The following is a 20,776-nucleotide window of genomic DNA, read 5'->3' on the forward strand; positions in this document are numbered from 1 at the left end:
TATTTTTTGTTTGTTATTCAATGATAAGAGTTCAGCATATTTTTAAGATATTAACTCCTTATCAGGTACATGGTTTGCAAATGTTTTCCCCATTCCATAGATTGCCTTTTCATTCTGTTGAATTTTTTTTTTTTCTGTGCAGAAGCTTTTTAGTTTGATGTAGTCCCACTTATTTACTTTTGCTTTTATTGCCTGTGCTTTGGGTGTCATTTTAAAAGAAATCATTAACAAGACCAATGTCAAAGAGATTCTCTTCTTAGTTTTCTTCTAGGAATGTTATGCTTTCCAGATTTACATTTAGTCTTTAATCCATTTTAGTCCATTTTTGTGAGTGATGTATGGGTCCAGTGAAGCAAGTGCAACACAATTTAATAAAGAGATTATTTCCCTATTGTACATTCTTGGCTCCATTGTCAAAGAGTAGGTGAGTAGACATGCATGGGTTTATTTCTGGGCTCTCTATTCTATTCCATTGGTTGTCTGTTTTAAAGTAAGTATGTTTTCATTAACATAGTTTTGTAATAAAGTTAGAAATCAGAAAGTGTGATGCTTCTAGCTTTGTTCTTTCTCAAAATTGTGTTGGCCACTTGGGGTCTTGAATGTGATTTACCATGTTAGCAGAGTGAAGAATAAAAATTGTTGATCACATCAACAGATACAGAAAAAGCATTTGGCAAAATCCAACATTCATTCATGATTAAAAAAAATCTCAACAAATTAGATATATAATGAATATACCTCAACACAATAAAGGCCATATATGGCAGACCCATAGATGACATCATATTCAAGCCCATAGCTAACATCATACTGTTATAAATAAGGTGAGCCCCCAAATTCAGGGGTCCTGGAAGAACACAAAGCATACTTGGGAGCCAGGAAGCAAGCAAATATCTTTACTCCTGTAGGAGAATACGCACACATGGTCTGGAAGCATGTGCACACTGAGTGGGGGGTCCGCTCAGCTTTTTGATCCTGTCTTACATGACCTGTCCCTTACTCTTTTTTAAAAAAATATATATTTTATTGATTTTTTACAGAGAGGAAGAGAGAGGGATAGAGTTAGAAACATCAATGAGAGAGAGTCACCGATCAGCTGCCTCTTGCACACCCCCTACTGGGGATGTGCCCGCAACCAAGGTACATGCCCTTTGACTGGAATCAAACCTGGGACCTTTCAGTCCCAGGCAGACGCTTTATCCACTGAGCCAAACCAGTCTTGGCCTGTCCCTTACTCTTGACTGGAGCTGGCTTACAATCTTTCATGATTGGCTAATTCAAAGGAAGGGGTTGACCTTTGCCATTTCAAGATGGCGGCCCTAGGGGAGCTGCAAGTCATGCAGACAACATGGTGGCTGCCAAGTCATGCAGTCCAAAAGGGCAGCTGCCTAAACTGTTCTTTGACAGAAAAGATGACTTGTTTATTCTCACAATATTTGCAGGTCATCATACTCATTCATCATACTCAAAGCTTAAAGCTTTACCTCAGATCAGAAACAAGATAAGGATACCTACCTCTTGCCACTTCTTTTCAACATAGAACAGGAATTCCTATCCAGCCAATTAGGCAAGAAAAAGAAATAAAAGGCTTCCAAATCAGAAAGGAAGAAGTAAAATTGCCTCTGCAGATCACGGGATCTTACATACAAGAAGCTCTAAGGACCTCACCAAAAAAACTATTAGAATAAACAAGTTCAGTAAAGTTTCAGATACAAAATCAAAATATAAAAATAAGTTGCATTAAAAAATAGTTTTATTGATATCAGAGAGGGAGAGAATGAAAAATCAATGATGAGAGAGAATCATTGATTGGCTGCCTCCTGCATGCCTCCCCCCTCTTTGCTGGGGATTGAGCCGGCAACCTGGGCATGTGCCCTAATGGGAATCAAACCTGCAACCCTTCAGTTCACAGGCTCACACTCTATCCACTGAGCCAAACCAGCCAGGGTGGTTGCATTTCTATATGCTAACAATGAACTATCTAAAAGAGAAATTAAGAAAGCAATTCCATGGCTACTAACATCAAAAGGAATAAAATGCCTAGGTATAAGTTTAAACAAGGAATCGAAAGATGTGTCCACAAAAAACTATAAGACAATGAAAGATACTGAGGAAGACATGGTAAGTGGAAAGACATCCTGCTGTGGTATTGTGATTTATAATAGCAAGTATATATGCAGTCTTCGGTCCCATTTCTGATACAGAGCTCCTAAAACCCTTGGAATTTCCTAAGGGCAGAGAATCACATAAAATGCATTTTATTAGGCTGGTATGACGACTCCCTCATGAAGGGAGTCACTTACCAGGAGAACTAACCACATGATTAGCAGATTAGAATTTCCAATCCTTCTCCTACCCCCTTCCCCAACACACAAGATAGATCAATCCATTGCCCAAAGATTTAATGAATTATGCGTATGTAATCAAGCTCTGTTAAAACCCAAAAGGACAGGATTCAGAGAGCTTCCAGGTTGGTGACTACAGGGAAGCACTGGGCAGGAGGGTGCCTGCAGAGGCATAAAAACCCTGGCACCCTTTCCCCATACTTTGACCTCTGCATAGCTTCCATCTGGAGGTTCTCCTGCATCCTTTATCATCTCCTTTCACAATAAACTGGTGATCCAGTAAGTGACATGCTTCTTTGAGTTCTGTGAGCTGCTCTAGCACAGTAACTGAACCCAAGGGGGAGGTCATGAGAACCTCCAAACCGTAGCCCGTCAGTCTGAAGCACAGGTAGCAACCTGGGCTTGCAACTGGTATTCTGAAGTTGAATGGGGCAGTTCTGTGGAACAAAACTGTCATCAACTCTGATGCCATCCTGGAAAGATAGTGTCAGAACTGAGTTAAATTTATAGGACAGCCAGCTGGAGCCTGGAGCATTTGTTTGTTAGTGTGGGGGAAATAGGGTTTAAGAACACCTTTACGTGGGTTTAAGGATTGCAAGAATAAATATTGTTAAAATGTCCGTATTACCTAAAGCAGCCTACAGGTTCAATTCAATTCCTATCAAAATTCCAATGGAGTTTTTCACAGAAATAGGGAAAACAATCCTAAAACTCATGTGGAACCACAAAAGATGTTGAATTACTTTCTTTTTTTTCTTTCCTTTTAAAAAATATATTTTTATTTGATTTTTGAGGGGAAGAGGAGAGAGAGAGGAAGAGAGAGAGAGCGAGAGAAAGAAATATCAATGATGATGAGAGAGAACTCCTAGCTGGGGATCAAGCCCACAAGCTGAGCATGTGTCCTAACTGGGAATCAAACTATAACCTCTTGGCTCATGAATCAACACTCAAAAACTGAGCAACACCAGCTGGGCTTGAATTTCTCATAAGCTCCAGGTAACACAGATGCGACTGGTCCCAGGACCATACCTTGAATGACACAGACTAGGCTTTTCTTCACAAGAAGGCAACTGAGTTAATTTGCTGATAACTATGTGCTTCCATCAAACTCAATAAGCAAAATTGTACCATTTAACAAGAATTTGGTATATATTAAACCTAAAATAATTAGAATATTGTGAAATTTGGACCAGTTTATAAAGAGACAATAAATGAACAGAATCCGAAAGTCTAAAAATGGTAAAAACAATAGGTAAGTTATATATGAAGATAAAGTTGTATTTTGAAATCAGTGGAGATACACTATTCAATAAATGATGATGGAACAACTAGCAAACCACTTAAAAATGCACCAAAACAAATCTACACAAATTAAAGAAATGGAAAGCTAAAATCATAAAATTGAAACCCTAATGAATGAAATGTGGACAATTAGTATTACAATCAATGAGAAAGAATTTCAAGGGTTTCAGAAAAGTTTTTCAGGATATTTAGTTCACAGTATGATGAAAATAGAAATTGATGTCTTCCTCTCTCCCGCCCCCCCAAAAAACATATAGTTTTCATTTACATAAATTATATTTGGTTCTGTTTTTCATATAAGCTTCTATTATGGTTCATATATCTTCATTTACCTCTGTAAAAGTTTTATGTGTGCTTATTTTTTTAATGTCTTTTGGATATTTCTATTACGTCAAGCTCTTGGAGATTAAATTTTTCTATTTCCTATGCCTATTTAAAAAAATATTATTTTATTGATTTTTTACAGAGAGGAAGGGTGATGGATAGAGAGCTAGAAACATTGACCAGCTGCCTCCTGCACACCTTCACAACCAATGTACATGCCCTTGACTGGAATCAAACTTGGGACCCTTCAGTCCACAGACCGACGCTCTATCCACTGAGTCAAACCAGTTTCGGCTCTGGTGCCTATTGATCCTCTCTTCTGCTGAGTCATTTTTTTTTTGCATAGTTTGAATTTTTTTCCTCCATTCATGTTTAGTGAAGGTTAATTTTTTCATAACCCAAGTCCACATTACTTGGGTTATGAAAATATCCTACAAAGGGTTTTGTGCTAGCTTATGCTGGCTCTCTGGGGTTATAATCATTTCTCAGCTTCAGATTCCTGCATCTGGTGAGTACTTTCTGGTGTTGCTCAGCCTTGGGGTTTGGGTCTTTCACAGAAGATTTTTTCCCTCCCCTTTGAGTCCCATGGAAATAATCATCTCCCGAGCTCCTCTTTGAGTGGTGCTATGTACAGTTTTCCTAATCCCCTCTTTATGGTTTAACGGTCTCAGTTCCAATTTCCTAACACAAAGTAGGAAGATGCCACATCTTCTGCCGAGATTTGGGAATTATAATCCATCCCTCTGCTTAGATAGCCTATACCCCTCAGATCCTGTGGGAAACCACACATTAGTTCATTTTTTGTTACCCTCTTCATTTCTGGTGACAAGCTTTTCTTCTCTTTCTTTCCTCTTTTCCTTCCTCTCTTTCTAGTTCAGTTAATACTTAAATTTTTTGTTTTGTTTTCCCCCCCAGTATGCCATTTCTCCATCATGATTAATGTTTCATTATTTTTTAGAATTAATTTTTAGAGAGAAGGGGAGAGAAAGAGAGAAACATTGATGTGAAAGAGACACATCAATTGGTTGACTCCTACATGAGGGATCGAGCATGTAACCAACATACATGCGCTTGACTGGAATCAAACTCAGACCCTTCAGTCCAAGGACCAATGCTCTATTACTGAGCCAAACCAGCTAGGGCTTGTTATTATTTTTTAAATAAATAAATGACTGAAAAAGTGGAGAAAGGTTTAAAATTTTATTTAAAAACTATTATTTGGCTTTAAATAAATACTTTAAATAATTATAAAAATCCAAGGTAACTAAAAGATTTTATTTTCAGAGGAAAGCAAAAAATCTAAACTAAAACCCATGTAAGCTTGGCCTGCTAATGGAACCTCTTTTTCCTCATTTGTAAAATGAAGGTTATAGTCTAGCCCTTTAGAGTTGTTATAAACATTTAATTAAAAAATATAAAAATCATTTAATACAGAGGCTCACACATAATAAGTGCTCAATAATTAGAAGCTGTTATAAGTAGGATGCCAACTATTCTGGAAACCAAAGATAAAGAAAAATATCCCCGTTGGCATGGTTCGGTGATTGAGCATTGACCTATGAGCTAGAAGTCCCAGTTCAATTCCCCATCAGGGCACATGCCCAGGTTGCAGGCTGGATTCCTATTGAGGAACATGCAGGTGGCAGCTGATCAATGATTCTCTCTCATCATTGATGTTTCTCTCTCACACTCGCTCTCTCCCTCCCCTCTTCACCCCTGAAATCAATAAAAAATGTTTTTAAAAAGAAGAAAAATATTAGTGCATATTTCACATTCAAGGCAAACAAAAACATTTTCTTTTGATATTTCCCAATAAAAATAAACCTACCTTTAGTATTAGGTATGACCTTAACTTCTAAGGTCTGAGATTTCCCCAGATCAATGTATTTCAGGACACTGAGGGATAGTGAATCATCATGTTGCTGAAACCAATAATTACATGGTTTTGAGTATATATTCCATTTTCGTCCATCCCTTTCTCTAAAGTCATATAAGAACCAGGACTCTGTTACAAAAGTCTTGCCATTGGGAACTCTTCCAGGCATGGTGGCAATAGCTAAAGCAGTTTTGTTATCCACAATGCTTGTGATCAGGAAGCTGCTGTGACCAGGAAGCAGCACCGTCTTCTCTATATCTGAATCTTGAAATGAAGAAACAACACCTGGAGCTAGAACAGAAGTGATTTGCTATGAAATAAAACAGCCACTGTTCTTCCAGCATTCTGGCAGACAAAACTGATGAACACACTATTTGCATTTTTATTTTGTGTGTATGTGTGTGTATGTTTTGTTCATTCTCACCTGAGGATATTTTTCCCCTTGATTTTTAGAGAGAGTGGAAGGGAGGGGAGAGAGACACACAGAGAGAAACATCGATGTGAGAGAGATACATCAACTGGTTACCTCCTGCATGCACCTTGGCTGGACAGGGATCGAGCCTGTAACCGACGTACGTGCCCTTGGCTGGAATGGAACCTACAACCCTTCAAGCCGAGGGCCGACGCTCTAATCACTGAGCAAAACTGGCCAGGGCAAGTTTTTAAATTATGGTCTTAACCATAAAACACATCTGCCAGATTTCAGATTATAAATCAAATTATTTTATAGAAAGTGTGTCACGAATACGTCAAGCACAAACTTGATTATGAAATGGATTTTTAATTTTTTTTTATTTGTTTTTAGCTTTAAAAAGTGAAGATCTATTCTATCTCATGCTGTATGTCCACCACAGATTGGCTAGGGGTTTGAATCTGTTTCTTTTTGTTTTTAGAGACACTCCGACTGGTAAAGTCACTACCTTCTGAAATGAGACAGGGTGAAGGGTGAAATGGATTTTGTAACATTATCAGCAGAGAGAAAAAACAAACAAACATGCAGGCCTAAGTAATTATAAGAAAGCGGATTTCTTTACTGTAAAACTGCCAAAAGCTTTGACCTTGAATCCTGACTGTAATTCTATAAGAGAAGGATAACATAGTCAGTGTTTCCCGGTACCTGAAGATCTGCCTATTACAAGGAAGGTGCTCAATAAATACTTGTTGAATGGATAAATAATTGGTTGTTTAGGGAGAGCATGGAGATTTAGAAGAGAAGAAGCTCTAGGGCGGGAATGTAAGCAACACAATCATGTAAGGAATGGAAGGACTTCGAAAATCAGACAAAGAAGAACTGATCAGAGAAAAGCCATCCGAGAGAATCCAAGAGAAGCCAAAATAAGGCTATTTCAAGGAGAGGGAGGGCATCATTATCAAATATTCACTCTCTCTCTCTCTCTCTCTCTCTCTCTCTCTCTTCTTCATTATCAAGGGTTTTGAATAGGTCATGAAACATATCAACAATACTTACCTTATTCTGAAATAATAACTAGAAGTAGTCGAAAGAGAACCTCATAATTCCCCAGATTATGCACACATGCTCTAATTTCTCCCACATCACACACACCAACAAATCCTCTCCCCCACCCCTGCCCCTCAGCTGCCAGGTAAGGTCTCTCCTTCCCTTAATAGGGAAATTCCCTGAGTCCCCTTTATTCATGGGTCTTCAATTTCTCTCCTCCCATGTTTTTTTTTTTTTACTTTAATCCAATTAGATTTTGGCCTGTACTACTCCACCCAACCACAGCTTTTGTCAGAGTTACCAATGACTTCCACAGGAACCCACTGGCCAGTTTTCTTTTCTCACCTTACCTGACTTATTGGGAGCATCTAAACATCTTCACTCAGTTCTCCCCTGAGCAGATCTTCCAGTCTCCTTTCTAATTCTTCTGCATCTTCTGAACTACTAATTGTTGGAATTTCAGACCTTTTCCTTTCAATACCTACAATCATTTCCTCATCTGGTCTTATAGCATCAACTATCATGCATATGCTGACTGCTTAAAGTTATCTCTCCAGTCCAGATGTTATACTTGAGTGCCAGCCTTGTCTTTCTAAACATCTGCCTTATTTTTCCACTTGGATGAGCAACAGGCTTCTTAAACTTCATATGACCCCTCACCTGATTATAGTAATGGTCTCCTGGTTTCTCTGCTTTCCTTCTTGCCCTTTCTCCATCATCTGCCCAGTTTATTCTCAACACAAAAGCCAAAGTGGATCCTAAAGTCCAGTCATGTCACTTTGTGTTCAAAACTCCTCCAATGACTTCCTATTTACTCAGAGTAAAACCAAAATTTTTACAAAAATTATACTAAGTTTTGTTATGTATCTATCATATAACCCTTTGGACTAGAAACATCCTACATAATAGTTATTCAAAATTATTTTATTATGAAGGGCAAAGTCTGCACAAACATCCTATTTCTTTTTGTTCCTCCTGAATATTATTTAATATAAAAAAAATCATAGGTTTAAATAATAAATGATACTATTGATATAAATATCAATGAAGTTATAGCTAGAATTCATTACATAATAAATATAAAATTCCTTCAGAAATCTACATAGATGTATACTTGGACTAAATTTTGAAATATATTGTTCCATAAGTGAACATGAATGGCCTTTTCAAAAGATAATTTTTAATTTTTATTAGCCATAAGAACTATATTATATTATCACACTTACTTTGTGTTTGAAGAGTAAGTTTATAGAATTTTCCTTCTTGATTAATGGAAAGGGAACTAGACAAACAGGAGCTCTCACTCACATCTTCTACATCAAAAGGATCGATTACTTCTGCAATAACTGCAGACAGAAACCCTTCAGGAATGTTGTGTTGCAATAACTTCCTTATGTAAGCATGTCCAGTTTTCCTAAACAAAGCAGCATACATTAGGGAATGTGGATAAAACTGTGGCTTGAATGAGCAAGTTTATGAACACATAATTTACAAACAAAATATACCACACAGATGGCTACCAAAGCAACATTTGATTAGTACTTCAATCTCATTAACTAACACAATGCCAATTATAGCAATGGAACACAATTTTTCACCTATTAAATTAGCAAAGATCTCTTAAATGTCAGGTTCAGGAGCGGTAAGAATTGAGTGGAGAAAGGCATGTGTCCACTAATAATGGTATTATAAATCCATGCAAACTTCCTAGAAAGTAATTTGGTAATTTGATATCCACTTAGAGCGGTAGCATTATTTGTTTCCCTCTGATTTCATAAGTCTACTTATAAGGCTCCATCCTACGGAAATAACACAGCAGGGGGGAATGTGAGAGTAGAATCTTTCCACATAAAGATGTCCATCACAGAATTATGATAAAAGTTAGAAATAAGAATTACAATAATAAGAAAATTAAGTAGATGTTACTACGGTACATGATCTTCTTAGACACAAAGCTACTATTACCATGGTATTTACAGAGTTTTTAATTATACATGGAAGGTGGTTATATTACAATGTCTACAGGAAAGAAGCAAGGTGAAGACTGTTAAAATGCATATTAAAAGAATTAACCAGTAATTCAGCAAAGTGTTAACAGTTATTATTTCCATTTTCTTCTTTATATTTATCTGTATTTAAGAAATTTCTACAATGGGCATGCACTTTATAATAAATAAAAAGCAATCTATTTAAAAATATTAACCTAGAACACCCACATGCAAAAAAAAAAAAAAAAAAATCTAGATACAGACCTTACATCCTTTACAAAAATTAACTCAAAATGGGCCATATACTTAAATATAAAATTCAAACTTATTAAATCCTAGAAGATAACCTAGGGAGAAAAAAATCTAGATAATCTTGGGTATGGCAGTGACTTTTTACCTACAATACCAAAGGTACAATCCATGAAAGAAAATAACTGATAAGCTGTACTTTGTTAAAATTAAAAACTTCTCCTCTATGAACAACACTGTCAAGAGAATTAGACAAGCCACAGACCGCGAGAAAATATTTGCAAGAGACATATCTGACAAAAGGACTGTTAACCAGAATAAACTGTAGGAGCTTTTTTCCCTCTACCCTCCTAGGTTCTATGGCTGGGACCTTGCAAATCAAACTGACAAAAGACACATGTGTGGCATGCTCATACACAGGAGAAACTCCGTGATTACTAACTCAAAGGAGTGGTAATGTTTCCCCGAAAATAAGACATCCTCCGAAAATAAGACCTACTTACAGGTTTCCTTCTGAGTGAAATATAAGGCATCCCCCGAAAATAAGGCCCCCCCTTGGCTAAACATGAGAGATTTGGTCCACTGATTCTGAAAGAAATGGAGTCATAAGAAATTCACCAGGAAATTCAGGAATTGGATTGTTATGATGATGTTCTAGAAGATGACATGATTATCATTGAATAAATGAGTAAATTCTTGATACTGTAGGATTCAGTTTGTCTGGTTTGCGACCGTACTACCGTACCATATACAGGTAATAAATTTCCTTTATTTTCATTTAATAATAAATGTGTACCGTATTCCTCTTCATGGAAAAATAAGACATCCCCTGAAAATAAGACCTAGCGCATCTTTGGGAGCAAAAATGAATATAAGACACTGTCTTATTTTCGGGGATACAGGGTAGAACTTGCAGCTTATGTAGCATCTTAATAAAGATGGTTGAAAATCTAATGCCAAGGTGATGGTGTTAGAAAGTGAGGCTTTTTGGATGTGATTTAGGCCATGGGGGTGGAGCTGACTGGACAAAGACACTCAGGATCTTCCTTTTCTATTTAACAAGGTCCTGGACACTGCAACAGGAAAAAGGTACAATATGCTAAGAAGTGTTAAGGAATAAACAAAACAAGTTCTTTGCAGGTGATATGATTATCTACCTAGAAAAATTTCTACTCAGAAAACCCAAAGAAATGTATATTGTAATAACAGTACTGGAATTATTAAAAGAATTGAGCAAATTTGAAAGTTTTTAATACATAAAGTCAATTGCAAGACTTTTACTTTTGCTTTAAATCCAGAAAGATGCACACCCAAACAAAAAGAAATAGAGAAAGCACAAAGTCAACACGGAAGCCCATCATTGAACCAAGGCCACAAGATAACCAACTAACCAGGAGTCCAGGGGAATGAGCCACCACAAGGAAAGTCTGGACATGGGACAGCCTTCCCTCTGTAGAAGCAGGGGAGGCGGAAATGCAGTGCTGGCCACAAGGCAAGAAGGCAGAGTGAGCTAAAATGCTAAAAACCGCCAAAGGCGGGCACATGAATCCGGAAATGCTGAGGCACCGTTAAGTGACAGAAGTCAGATATACACACACACCACATGACTTCACTGGCATGTGGAGTCTAAAGAGCAACATAAACGAACAAACAAAGCAGAAACAGACTTGTAGACACAGAGAACAGTCTGATGGTTGTGGGAGGAAGGAGGCTGGGGGGCTGGGTGAAAAAGATGAAGGGATTAAGAAGTATAAATTGGGTCCTCACTGGTTTGGCTCAGTGAATGGAGTGTCTCAAGGGTCCCGGGTTCAATTCCGGTGAAGGGCATGTGCCTTGGTTGCGGGCACATACCCAGTAGGGAGTGTGCAAGAGGCAGCTGATGGATGTTTCTCTCTCATTGATGTTACTAACTCTCTATACTCTTCCTTACCTTCAAAAAAAAAAAATTCAATAAAATATATTTAAGAAAAAAAAAAAAGTACAAATTGGTAGTTATAAAACAGAACCAGGGATGTAAAGTACAGCAGAGGGTAATAGAATCAATATGATCATTAATACCCAGGTTTGGCGCCAGGTGGGTACTAGATTTATGGGGGGATTGTTTTTTAAGTTATATAAATATCTAACCATTATGGCTTACACCTGAAACTAATATGAAGTAATAGTTAATGCCAACAGTAGCTGGGGGTGGTGGGTGGGAGTGGCACCGTTATAAGGGAAGTTTGTACTCGCAAGCTCCCTCCCGGGCTTCCCTGAAGGCTCCTGGGGAAGATCGGTGCCAGCTGAAGACCAGGCAGCACGGGGAATCCGAGGATGAGGAGGGAACAGGCAGGAAGCATCGCCCACTTCTCTGAACCTTCTTTCATAGACAGCAAAAGCCTGAGGCCACAGAGGGGTGGGCATCAGACACTCTCGCACCCAGGCCTCAGAAGAGGTGATCATTGGTGGGGTAAAGTGTCTGGGGGGTGCTGGCGCTGAAGCCCGGCCCCCTCCCTCTCTCCCCGGGGAAGCAAAAGCTGTAAGCTACTGAGAGAGTGGGGAAGCAAAGCCATTCACCCACCCATGGGGCAGAGGCAAAGAAACACTGCAGAAGAGGGAAGCGTAGAATGATAACCCCCTTCTCCGCTGTCTCGGCCTCCCACTCTAAGAGAACCAAGGAGAGCAGTCTCACTGTGAGAAGAGCAAGGAACATCCACCCACGATCTAACTGCAGATGGAGGGCAGCATGTGGCTGCGAGAGGTCATTTCTGTTCACAGTTGTGGGTTTTGGTGTTTTTTTCCCCTTAATGAACCTGACATGCTGAATCTCACATGTAAATGCAAGAACAAAGGCCAAGAAAAACCAGGAGGGGGTGCTATTAACTTGTTATATAGTTAGAGAATATGCGTAGAAGCGTGACATAGGGAAGATAAATCAGTAATGAAATAAAAGAGGGGCCAGAAACAGGCCAATGCATATATGAAACTATGATATGTCATGGGGTGACACTGTAGATCAGTGGGGATCCCTAGGACAATTGATTATCCAGAGAGAGAGAGAGAGAGAGAGAGAGAGAGAGAGAGAGAGAGATTCCCACTTCCCACTACACACATCCATTCTAGGTAGGTTAAAAGCTTAAAAATAAATAGCAAAAGTTTACAACTACCATCAGACAACATAGGAGAATAGTTCAATAAATTGTGGTATGTTCATGAGAGTCAATTATAGATGCATATATCAATATCAAGTAATTTATGAAGCTCATGAAAACTCAAAAAGCATAATGTAGTATGAAAAAGGCAAATCACAGGAGAAGGAAACCATAGCTAAAGAATACATTTAGTTAAATCAAGCAACACGTTTTGATACATGTACGTGTATTAAAGCTGCAATGTCTACAAATATATTTGGCCTTGGGAGGCCAGATATTTTACCCAGAAAAACCACTCCAAAAAGCAACCTCAGAATCGAGAATCTAGAAACCAGGGTGCAGTCTAAGGAGATGAGAGGAGGCACAGTCAGTGGACTACCTGGAGTTGATCACTTTTCCCAGGTGAATGTTGCTGAATTTCTTGGTGTGGACAGTGTCCTGGGGTTCATTCGCAGGCACGTAGGCATAAAAGATAACCTCGTTCAGGGTAATAAACTCTGGGGCCAGTGCAGTTTCAAAGCCCATATCAGCAGCCTGGCGCAGGAGAAAAAGTTGTGCATTTAAACTGTTTTACTCCAATTATGACCAAAAGTGAGCAACAGATTTGTTTACAGTCCCACCGCCAAACAAGGCTGCTTTGCTTAACCCAGGGAGCAGTATGCTTGAATAGCCGTGTGTGCCCGGGAAGAGGTGTTTTTCTTTGTTTCTTTTAAAAAAAAATATTTTTTTTAATTGATTTTTTACAGAGAGGAAGGGAGCGAGATAGAGAGCTAGAAACGCCAACGAGAGAGAAACACCAACCAGCTGCCTCCTGCACACCCCCCACCGGGAATGCGCCCGCAACCAATGTATCCTACATGCCCTTGACTGGAATCGAACCTGGGACCTTTCAGTCTGCAGACCGACGCTCTATCCACTGAGCCAAAGCGGTTCCGGTGGAAGAGGGGTTTTTCTGCGGAGGAGGAAAAGGAATTCCGCGGTCAAAGCTTCCTTTAGGGCCCAGTGCTCTTTCAGGAGTCTGAAGCGGAAGGGTGCGTGGACGTTGGAGGAGGAGTCGGAGGTGCAGGTTTTGAACTCGGTTCTTGCTCAGTGACATTTGGGGAGGGAGCTGGGAAGTGCCTGTCCTCGCGGGGAAGCTGCCGATCCCAGGCCCACGCCAGTGGCTCCGCACGGCTCTGGCCCAGCGGAGGCCCCAGCTCTGGTGGCACACGCCAGTCTCACTTCTTCTGGGTCCCAAGCCTTTCCCTGACGCTCAGCACGGGCACCTTCAGCCCGATTTCCGACTTCTCGTCCAGTGGTCGGCAAACTCATTAGTCAACAGAGCAACAATTTATCAACAACAACAGTACGACGATTGAAATGTCTTTGGAGAGCCAAATTTTTTAAAACTTAAACTTTTTCTAAGGCCACTTCTTCAACATAGACTCGCCCAGGCCGTGGTATTTTGTGGAAGAGCCATACTCAAGGGGCCGAAGAGCCGCATGTGGCTCCCGAGCCGCAGTTTGCCGACCATGGCTCTAGGGTCTCTTTTCTAATGTCACCTCTCCGATCTTGGTCCTGTCCCTTTGGGAACTCTCAGGGGGTGAGAGGGGAGGTGGAGACCAGCCCTCCAGGGGGTGTTGGACCTGACCTTGCTGCTCTGTGGTGAGGTGTGAGGGTGGCAGACTGGTTGGGGGTGCAGAGTGGGTTTTCTGTTACGCCTTTCCCTGGTTTCCTAAATTTGGGAGCCCGCCGGGAAGGGGAGAGAATGGGAAACACATGCCAGGGGAGTCGATGCGGACTGAGAACAGATGGCTTAAGGACCCTGAGAAGGCTGAGAGGCTTTGGAATTCTGCATGACATTCTGGCCCGGGGGGGTGCCAAGAACATGCCATGAGAAGTGTGTGCAGTCCAGCGAAAGGCAACGTCGTGACGCCTGAACGCACGGGCCCTGGCACCAGGGGTCTGGACAGGCGCCCGCTTCCAATCACTAGCCAGGGGTAGGCGTACTTTGGATAGATTATTTCGCTTTGCTGTGCCTCACTTCCTCATTAGAAAGTAAATCTCGATAGTTGTTATTCGCACTAAGAGCTCACAACAGCGCCTGGCACGCCACGGGTCCCCATACAGCCCGGGGATTGTTTTTACCCAGACAGGATGCAGACACGGCCTGTTTGGGGTGGAGGGAGGCGAGACTATTGGTGCCAGTTCCTTAAACGCATCCTGACTATAATAAAAACTTCTATTGGTGGTTGATTTTTATTATTTAAACGTTTACATAAGAGAACGAAGACATCTTTTTATAAACTGCGAAGGCCAAAAGAAATTGAGTAAAACCTTCTTGGTTAGCTCTGCCTTCCTGCTCACCTCAGTGGGATTTGTATTTATGCATAGACCACACCACAGACTGGCAAGTACACAGGGAGTCACGTGGCTGCATTTTATTGTCACAAGGAGGTTCCCGCCTTGCTCTCTACCAGTATCTCAGATGGGAAGTCAAAACATTGTCTTTTTTTTTTTTCCTACTTGAAATAATTAAAAAAAAAAAAATTTTTTCCCAGTCACACCCGACATAATAATATTGTATTAGTTTCAGGTGTCTAACATAGTGATTAGACATTTATGTAATTTACAAAGTGATCACCTGATAAATCTACTACCCGCCTGGCACTACAATATTATTGACTTATATTCCCTAGGCCAGTGTTTCCCAACCTTCTCTCATGATGAGAATCACCTGGTGGAGTTGTTAAAACACAGATTCCCGGATCCCAACTAAGAAGTGCTAAACTAGAATTTTTGAGAACATCTAGGTAAAATTGCATACCTAACTTAGTGCTCTGTATATAAAATCTGTCTTAGAGCACTAGTTAAGTATACAATTTTACCTAGATGTTCTAAAAAATTCTAGTTTAGCACTTCTTAGTTGGGATCCGGGAATCTGTGTTTTAACAACTCCACCAGGTGATTCTCATCATGAGAGAAGGTTGGGAAACACTGCCCTAGGCTGTACTTTATGTCCCTGTGACTATTCTGGAACTACCAGTTTGTACTTCTTAATCCCTTCACCTCTTTCACCCTTCCCCAGCCCCTCTCCCACGAGCAACTGCCAAAATGTTCTCATGTATCTATGAGTCTATTTCTGTTCTCTCTGTAGGTCTATATTGTTTTCTTAGATTCCACAGCTAAGTGAAAGCATACGGCCTTTGTTTTGCTGTGTAGGGCTTATTTCACTCAGCACGATAGCCTCTAGGTCCATCCATGTGGATGCAGACTAAAGCACCATCTTTTCAACCGCCTTCTTGGCCCGGAGATCTGGAATGCTCCATCCCAGTGGTCAGCAAACTGCAATTTGCCCTCTGTTAATTAATGAGTTTGCCGACCACTGCTCTATTCCATCCTTTATTTTCTTTTTTTTTAGGCAGGTTTTATTACACCCCAGGCAAAAAAATAAAAATAAATAAAAATTTAAAAAATCTGTTTGTTTCTTTGCCCATGTGTTGAGGAGAGCTCCTTTCCATGCCTGTCTATGCGTTCTTTGGCATATGTACCTTCACAAGGGGCACATTATCCACTAACATTATTAGAAAAGTCTGCATGTAGTTCCATCTGTGAAAAAGATAACTCCTTACTATGTTAGCATTAGAGAAAGAAGAGGTGAGGAGGTGGGGTTCATACAGAGAAGGGCAACCCAGTAGGAAAAACAGCACTCATGTCTGCTTAAAGCCAGCCTTGGGAGGAAGAGCATCCACTGGGAACCTAGGGGGCAGCAATGAGTCTTGGTTAGACTACCTGGTGGTGCTTTGCTATGAAGAAATTGGGTGTGGCTGCCCAGGGTAGAGTTAAATCTACGTAACTCTGAATAGGACTTGGGAGATGTGCTCTGGTGTATGGAGGTGTTTCCCTTTAGTTACATACTAGAGGCCCGGTGCATGAAATTTGTGCAGGGGGCGTGAGGGGGATGTCCTGCAGTCCAGCCTGCACTCTCTAATCTGGGACCCCTCAAGGGATGTCTGGCTGCCTATTAAGGCCCGATGCCGATAGGATCAGATCTAAACAGGCAGTTGGACATCCCTCTCACAATCCAGGACTGCTGGCTCCCAGCTACTCACCTGCCTGCCTTTCTGATTGCCTCTAACTGCTTCTGCCTGCCAGCCTGATCACCCCCTAATCACTTCCCTGCCATCCTGATTAATACCTAACTATTCCCCTGCCAACCTGATTGCACGTAACTTCCTTCTTCTGCAGGTCTGGTCACCCCTAACTTCCCTCCCCTGCAGGCTTGATTGCCTCCAACTGCCCTTCCTTGCTGGCCTGGTCCCTCCCAACTGCCCTCCCCTGCTGGCCATCTTATGGTGGCCATCTTTGACCACATGGGGGCAGCCATCTTGGGTGTTGAAATGATGGTCAATTTGCATATTACTCTTTTATTAGAAAGGATAGTAAGGTGCATTCACAGGAGTTTGTCCCAAAGAATTTACTTTCCCATTCTGTACATAAAATGTGACATTTGTTCTTAAAACATGGCCAACTGCTTCAATGTAGTATATCACTGACCTTTCCAAAAATACTGTTAGAACTGTCATTAGCTTCAAAACGACCCGGAGTCAGTTTATGTATGAATCCCATGTGGTCATAGTACAATGTGAAAATTTTATCAGTAATTGATCCAATTTCACTATATCTTAGTAATCCTGTTAGGGAAAAAAACAACAACAACACCACAAAGGTCTCTTGATATTGATCTAATATAACTAGAGAACTTTTAATAGTGTCCTTTATAAAATCTCCTTCATTTAAATAAGGGGTGGGGCTAGGGCTCTGGGACTCCAGAATTAGTAAAATACATGCCAGTTTTTGTTAAGTCCCTCAGAAGTCTTTTCCAGGCTCCATTTCATTACAGAACCCATTTGCTGAAGTAGGTGAAGGACAGACAGGTGAGCTGATGTTAAAGGTGTCTAGCACAAAAGAGGGGACCTTCCCCTTAACAGTGGTGTCCTAATACCAGGATGTCAGATTCCTCAATAGATAGGATGCAATGAGAAAAGAACCCTCAGGCAGGCAAGGGGAGTTATAGTCAAGAGCACTGGGTCATAAACTATATTAGATATTGTTTCAAATGTGGTATCCTGTGTTCCTCTCATGCCTCAAGGCAACACGTTGAGAGGTACTGGGAGTTCTCTGGTAGAGGAGCAACACTCCCGTGGGCAGGCTGACACAGGCCCACACAGAAGAGAGTCCCCTGTATGGAGGATGGAGGATGGAGGATGGAGCCAGAGAGAAAGCTGGAGTCTCAGGATGAACAAGACTGGTTTACACACACACACACACACACACACACACACACACACACACACGTCTCAAGCTGGGCCAGGCTCTTCTGAGAAACCTGCCCTCCTGTCGCTGACCCTTCAACACTGGAGTGCCCCAGCTCTCAGATCTTATATCGCATCTCTCACTGTCTCTGGAAGTCTCATCCAGTTTTAGGGCGTAAAAGCCATCTTTATGTGTATGACTCTCAAATTTAAAACTCCCATGCTGTTCTCTTCCCTGAACAACAGATTTATATCGAACTGTCTGCTGACAGCTCCAGACCCAGGTCAGGCAGGCATCTCAGATTGGACTCATCCCAAACTGAACTCCCCATCCTGTGCAGCCCTCCTTCATCCTTAGGCTTCTGTATCTCCATTTATGGCAACTGTAGTATTCCTGTTGCTCAGTCCGAAAACCTTGGTGCTGTTCTTAATTCCTCTCACACCCTATATCTCATCCATCGGCCGTTGCTGGTGACTTTAGTCTCACAATATACAGAGGACCCAACCACTTCTCGCCACCTTCACCACCATCACCCTGGACAAGCCAATATGATATAGGAAGGAAGAGATTGTGAGGATTTAGTTTGTGCAGTTATGGAGGCCGTGAAGTCCTGCAATCTGCCATCTGCAAGCTAGAGAGCCAACGGCCTGAGCACTAGGGGAGCCGATGGCCAGAGAACAGGGGGCGACTGAGGCCAGTCCCTGTCCAAGGGCCGGAGACCAGCGTCCTGTCCAGCAGACAGGCAGGAAGCAAAAAGGTGATTTCCTTCACCTTGTGGTTCTACTCTGGCCCGCAAAGGACTGGATGATGCCTACACACACTCCAGGGAGGTGGGGGGGGGGGGGGGGGTAAGGAGGAGTTACTGAGTTCACCAATTCAAATGCTCATCTCATTCAGAAACGCCCTCAGAGACATACCCCAAAATAGTGTTTAATCTGGGAATCTCTTGGCTCTGTCAAGTTGACACATAAAAGTAACCTCTACAATTGCTAATGCCATATTTCATCTATAAACACAAGCTATATATATATTTTTTTCACATTTTAACATCTTGTAAATTGAATCATTGATGTGTCTTACAATCATTGTCCAGCAGGGGGCACTCATGCCATAGTGGTCAATTGGCTACACATGCATGTACTTTGTCTCTGCTCTTCCTTTATATTGTCATCACTTTTGAGTTTCCCAGAATCACTGGTGTAATGCATGTTGAATGTTATTGCCATTTAAAAATGCTTTAAAAAATATCACATTGTAATTTGACATTGAAACAGTTATTGTGGGTGTGTTACTGAGAGGAAAACAAAGCAGAGCATGTATTTACCAATGAAGACAAATGTGACTAGAAGAGTGACCACATCTCCACATTTTCTTGTAGAACCACCACCAAGTACTTTATTCCTCAGAAGGGAGGAAACTCACAAGCAGGTGAAATTGCATTGTGTTTTAATACTGAAATGACATGCAAAATTTGCCTTCTCATACACCAAGCAATGCAACTATAGGCAGGGGAAATAATGTCATAGTAATAATCGATGCATCACCTAGGATTCGACCCAAACCACTATGCTCAATTAATATTTGACAAAGGAGGCATGAACATACAATAGAGCCAAGACAGTCTCTTCAATAAATGGTGTTGGGAAAATTGGACAGATTCATGCAAAAAAATGAAACTAGATTCACCAACTTACACCATACACACACAAAAAAACCTCAAAATGGATACAGGACTTAAATGTAAGATGGGAAACCATAAAAGTACTAGAGGAATCCACAGGCAGCAAAATCTCAGACATATGCCAAAAGAACTTCTTCACTGATACTGCCCCTAGGGCAATGGAAGCTAAAGAGAAAATAAACAAATGAGACTACATCAAAATAAAAAGCTTTTTTTACAGCAAAAGAAACCACCAATAAAACAACAAGAAAGCTCACTGCATGGGAGAACATATTTGCAAATGTTATCACTGATAAAGGTTTAATCTCCAACATCTACAGACAGCTGATACAACTAAATAAAAGGAAGATAAATGATCCAATTGAAAAATGGGCAATGGACCTAAATAGAATCTTCTCAAAAGAAGACAGAAGGAAGGCCAAGAGACACATGAAAACATGTTCAAAGTCACTAATTATCAGAAAGATGCAAATCAAAACGACGATACGGTACCATCTCACACCTATCAGAATGGCCAACATCAACAAATCAACAAATGACAAATGTTGTCGAGGATACGGAGAAAAAGGAACCCTCGTGCACTGCTGGTGGGAATGCAGACTGGTGCAGCCACTGTGGAGAACAGTATGGAGTTTCCTCAAAAAACTGAAAATGGAACTCCCATTTGACCCAGTAATCCCACTCCTAAGAATATATCCCAAGAAACCCGAAATACCAATCAGAAAGGATATATGCATCCCTGTGTTCATAGCAGCACAATTTACAATAGCTAGGATTTGGAAACAGCCTAGTTGCCCATCAGCAGATGATTGGATTAGGAAACTATGGTATATCTACACAATGGAATACTATGCTGCCATAAAAAAGAAGGAGTTCTTACCATTTGCAGCAACCTGGATGGAATTGGAGAACATTATGCTGAGTGAAATAAGCCAGTCAATGGAATAAAAATACCACATGATCTCACTCATTTATGAATAATAAAGAACATTATAAATTATTGAACAAAAAGATAGATCCAGAGACAGTAAAGCATCAGACAGACTGTCAAATTACAGTGGGAAGGTTAGGGAGAGGCAGGGGAGAAAAGAGATAAACTGAAGGACCTGTATGCATGCATATAAGC

The 20,776-nt window shown here is 40.8% G+C and overlaps 1 protein-coding gene across 1 annotated transcript in view; it reads right to left on the reverse strand.

The window, feature by feature from the left end:
- CATSPERB (cation channel sperm associated auxiliary subunit beta) overlaps nt 1-20,776 on the reverse strand; it is a 78,491-nt gene that overhangs the window by 16,751 nt on the left and 40,964 nt on the right. Inside the window, exons 15-18 of the mRNA XM_036411622.2 lie at nt 17,211-17,347; nt 13,054-13,208; nt 8,533-8,720; nt 5,800-6,132 (exon numbers count right to left, since the gene is read on the reverse strand). Of these exons, the coding sequence (XP_036267515.1) occupies nt 5,800-6,132; nt 8,533-8,720; nt 13,054-13,208; nt 17,211-17,347 (813 nt within the window). The remainder of the gene's footprint in view (nt 1-5,799; nt 6,133-8,532; nt 8,721-13,053; nt 13,209-17,210; nt 17,348-20,776) is intronic.

This window comes from Pipistrellus kuhlii, unplaced genomic scaffold (assembly GCF_014108245.1).
Source record: "Pipistrellus kuhlii isolate mPipKuh1 unplaced genomic scaffold, mPipKuh1.p scaffold_m20_p_41, whole genome shotgun sequence".
NCBI lineage: Eukaryota > Metazoa > Chordata > Mammalia > Chiroptera > Vespertilionidae > Pipistrellus > Pipistrellus kuhlii.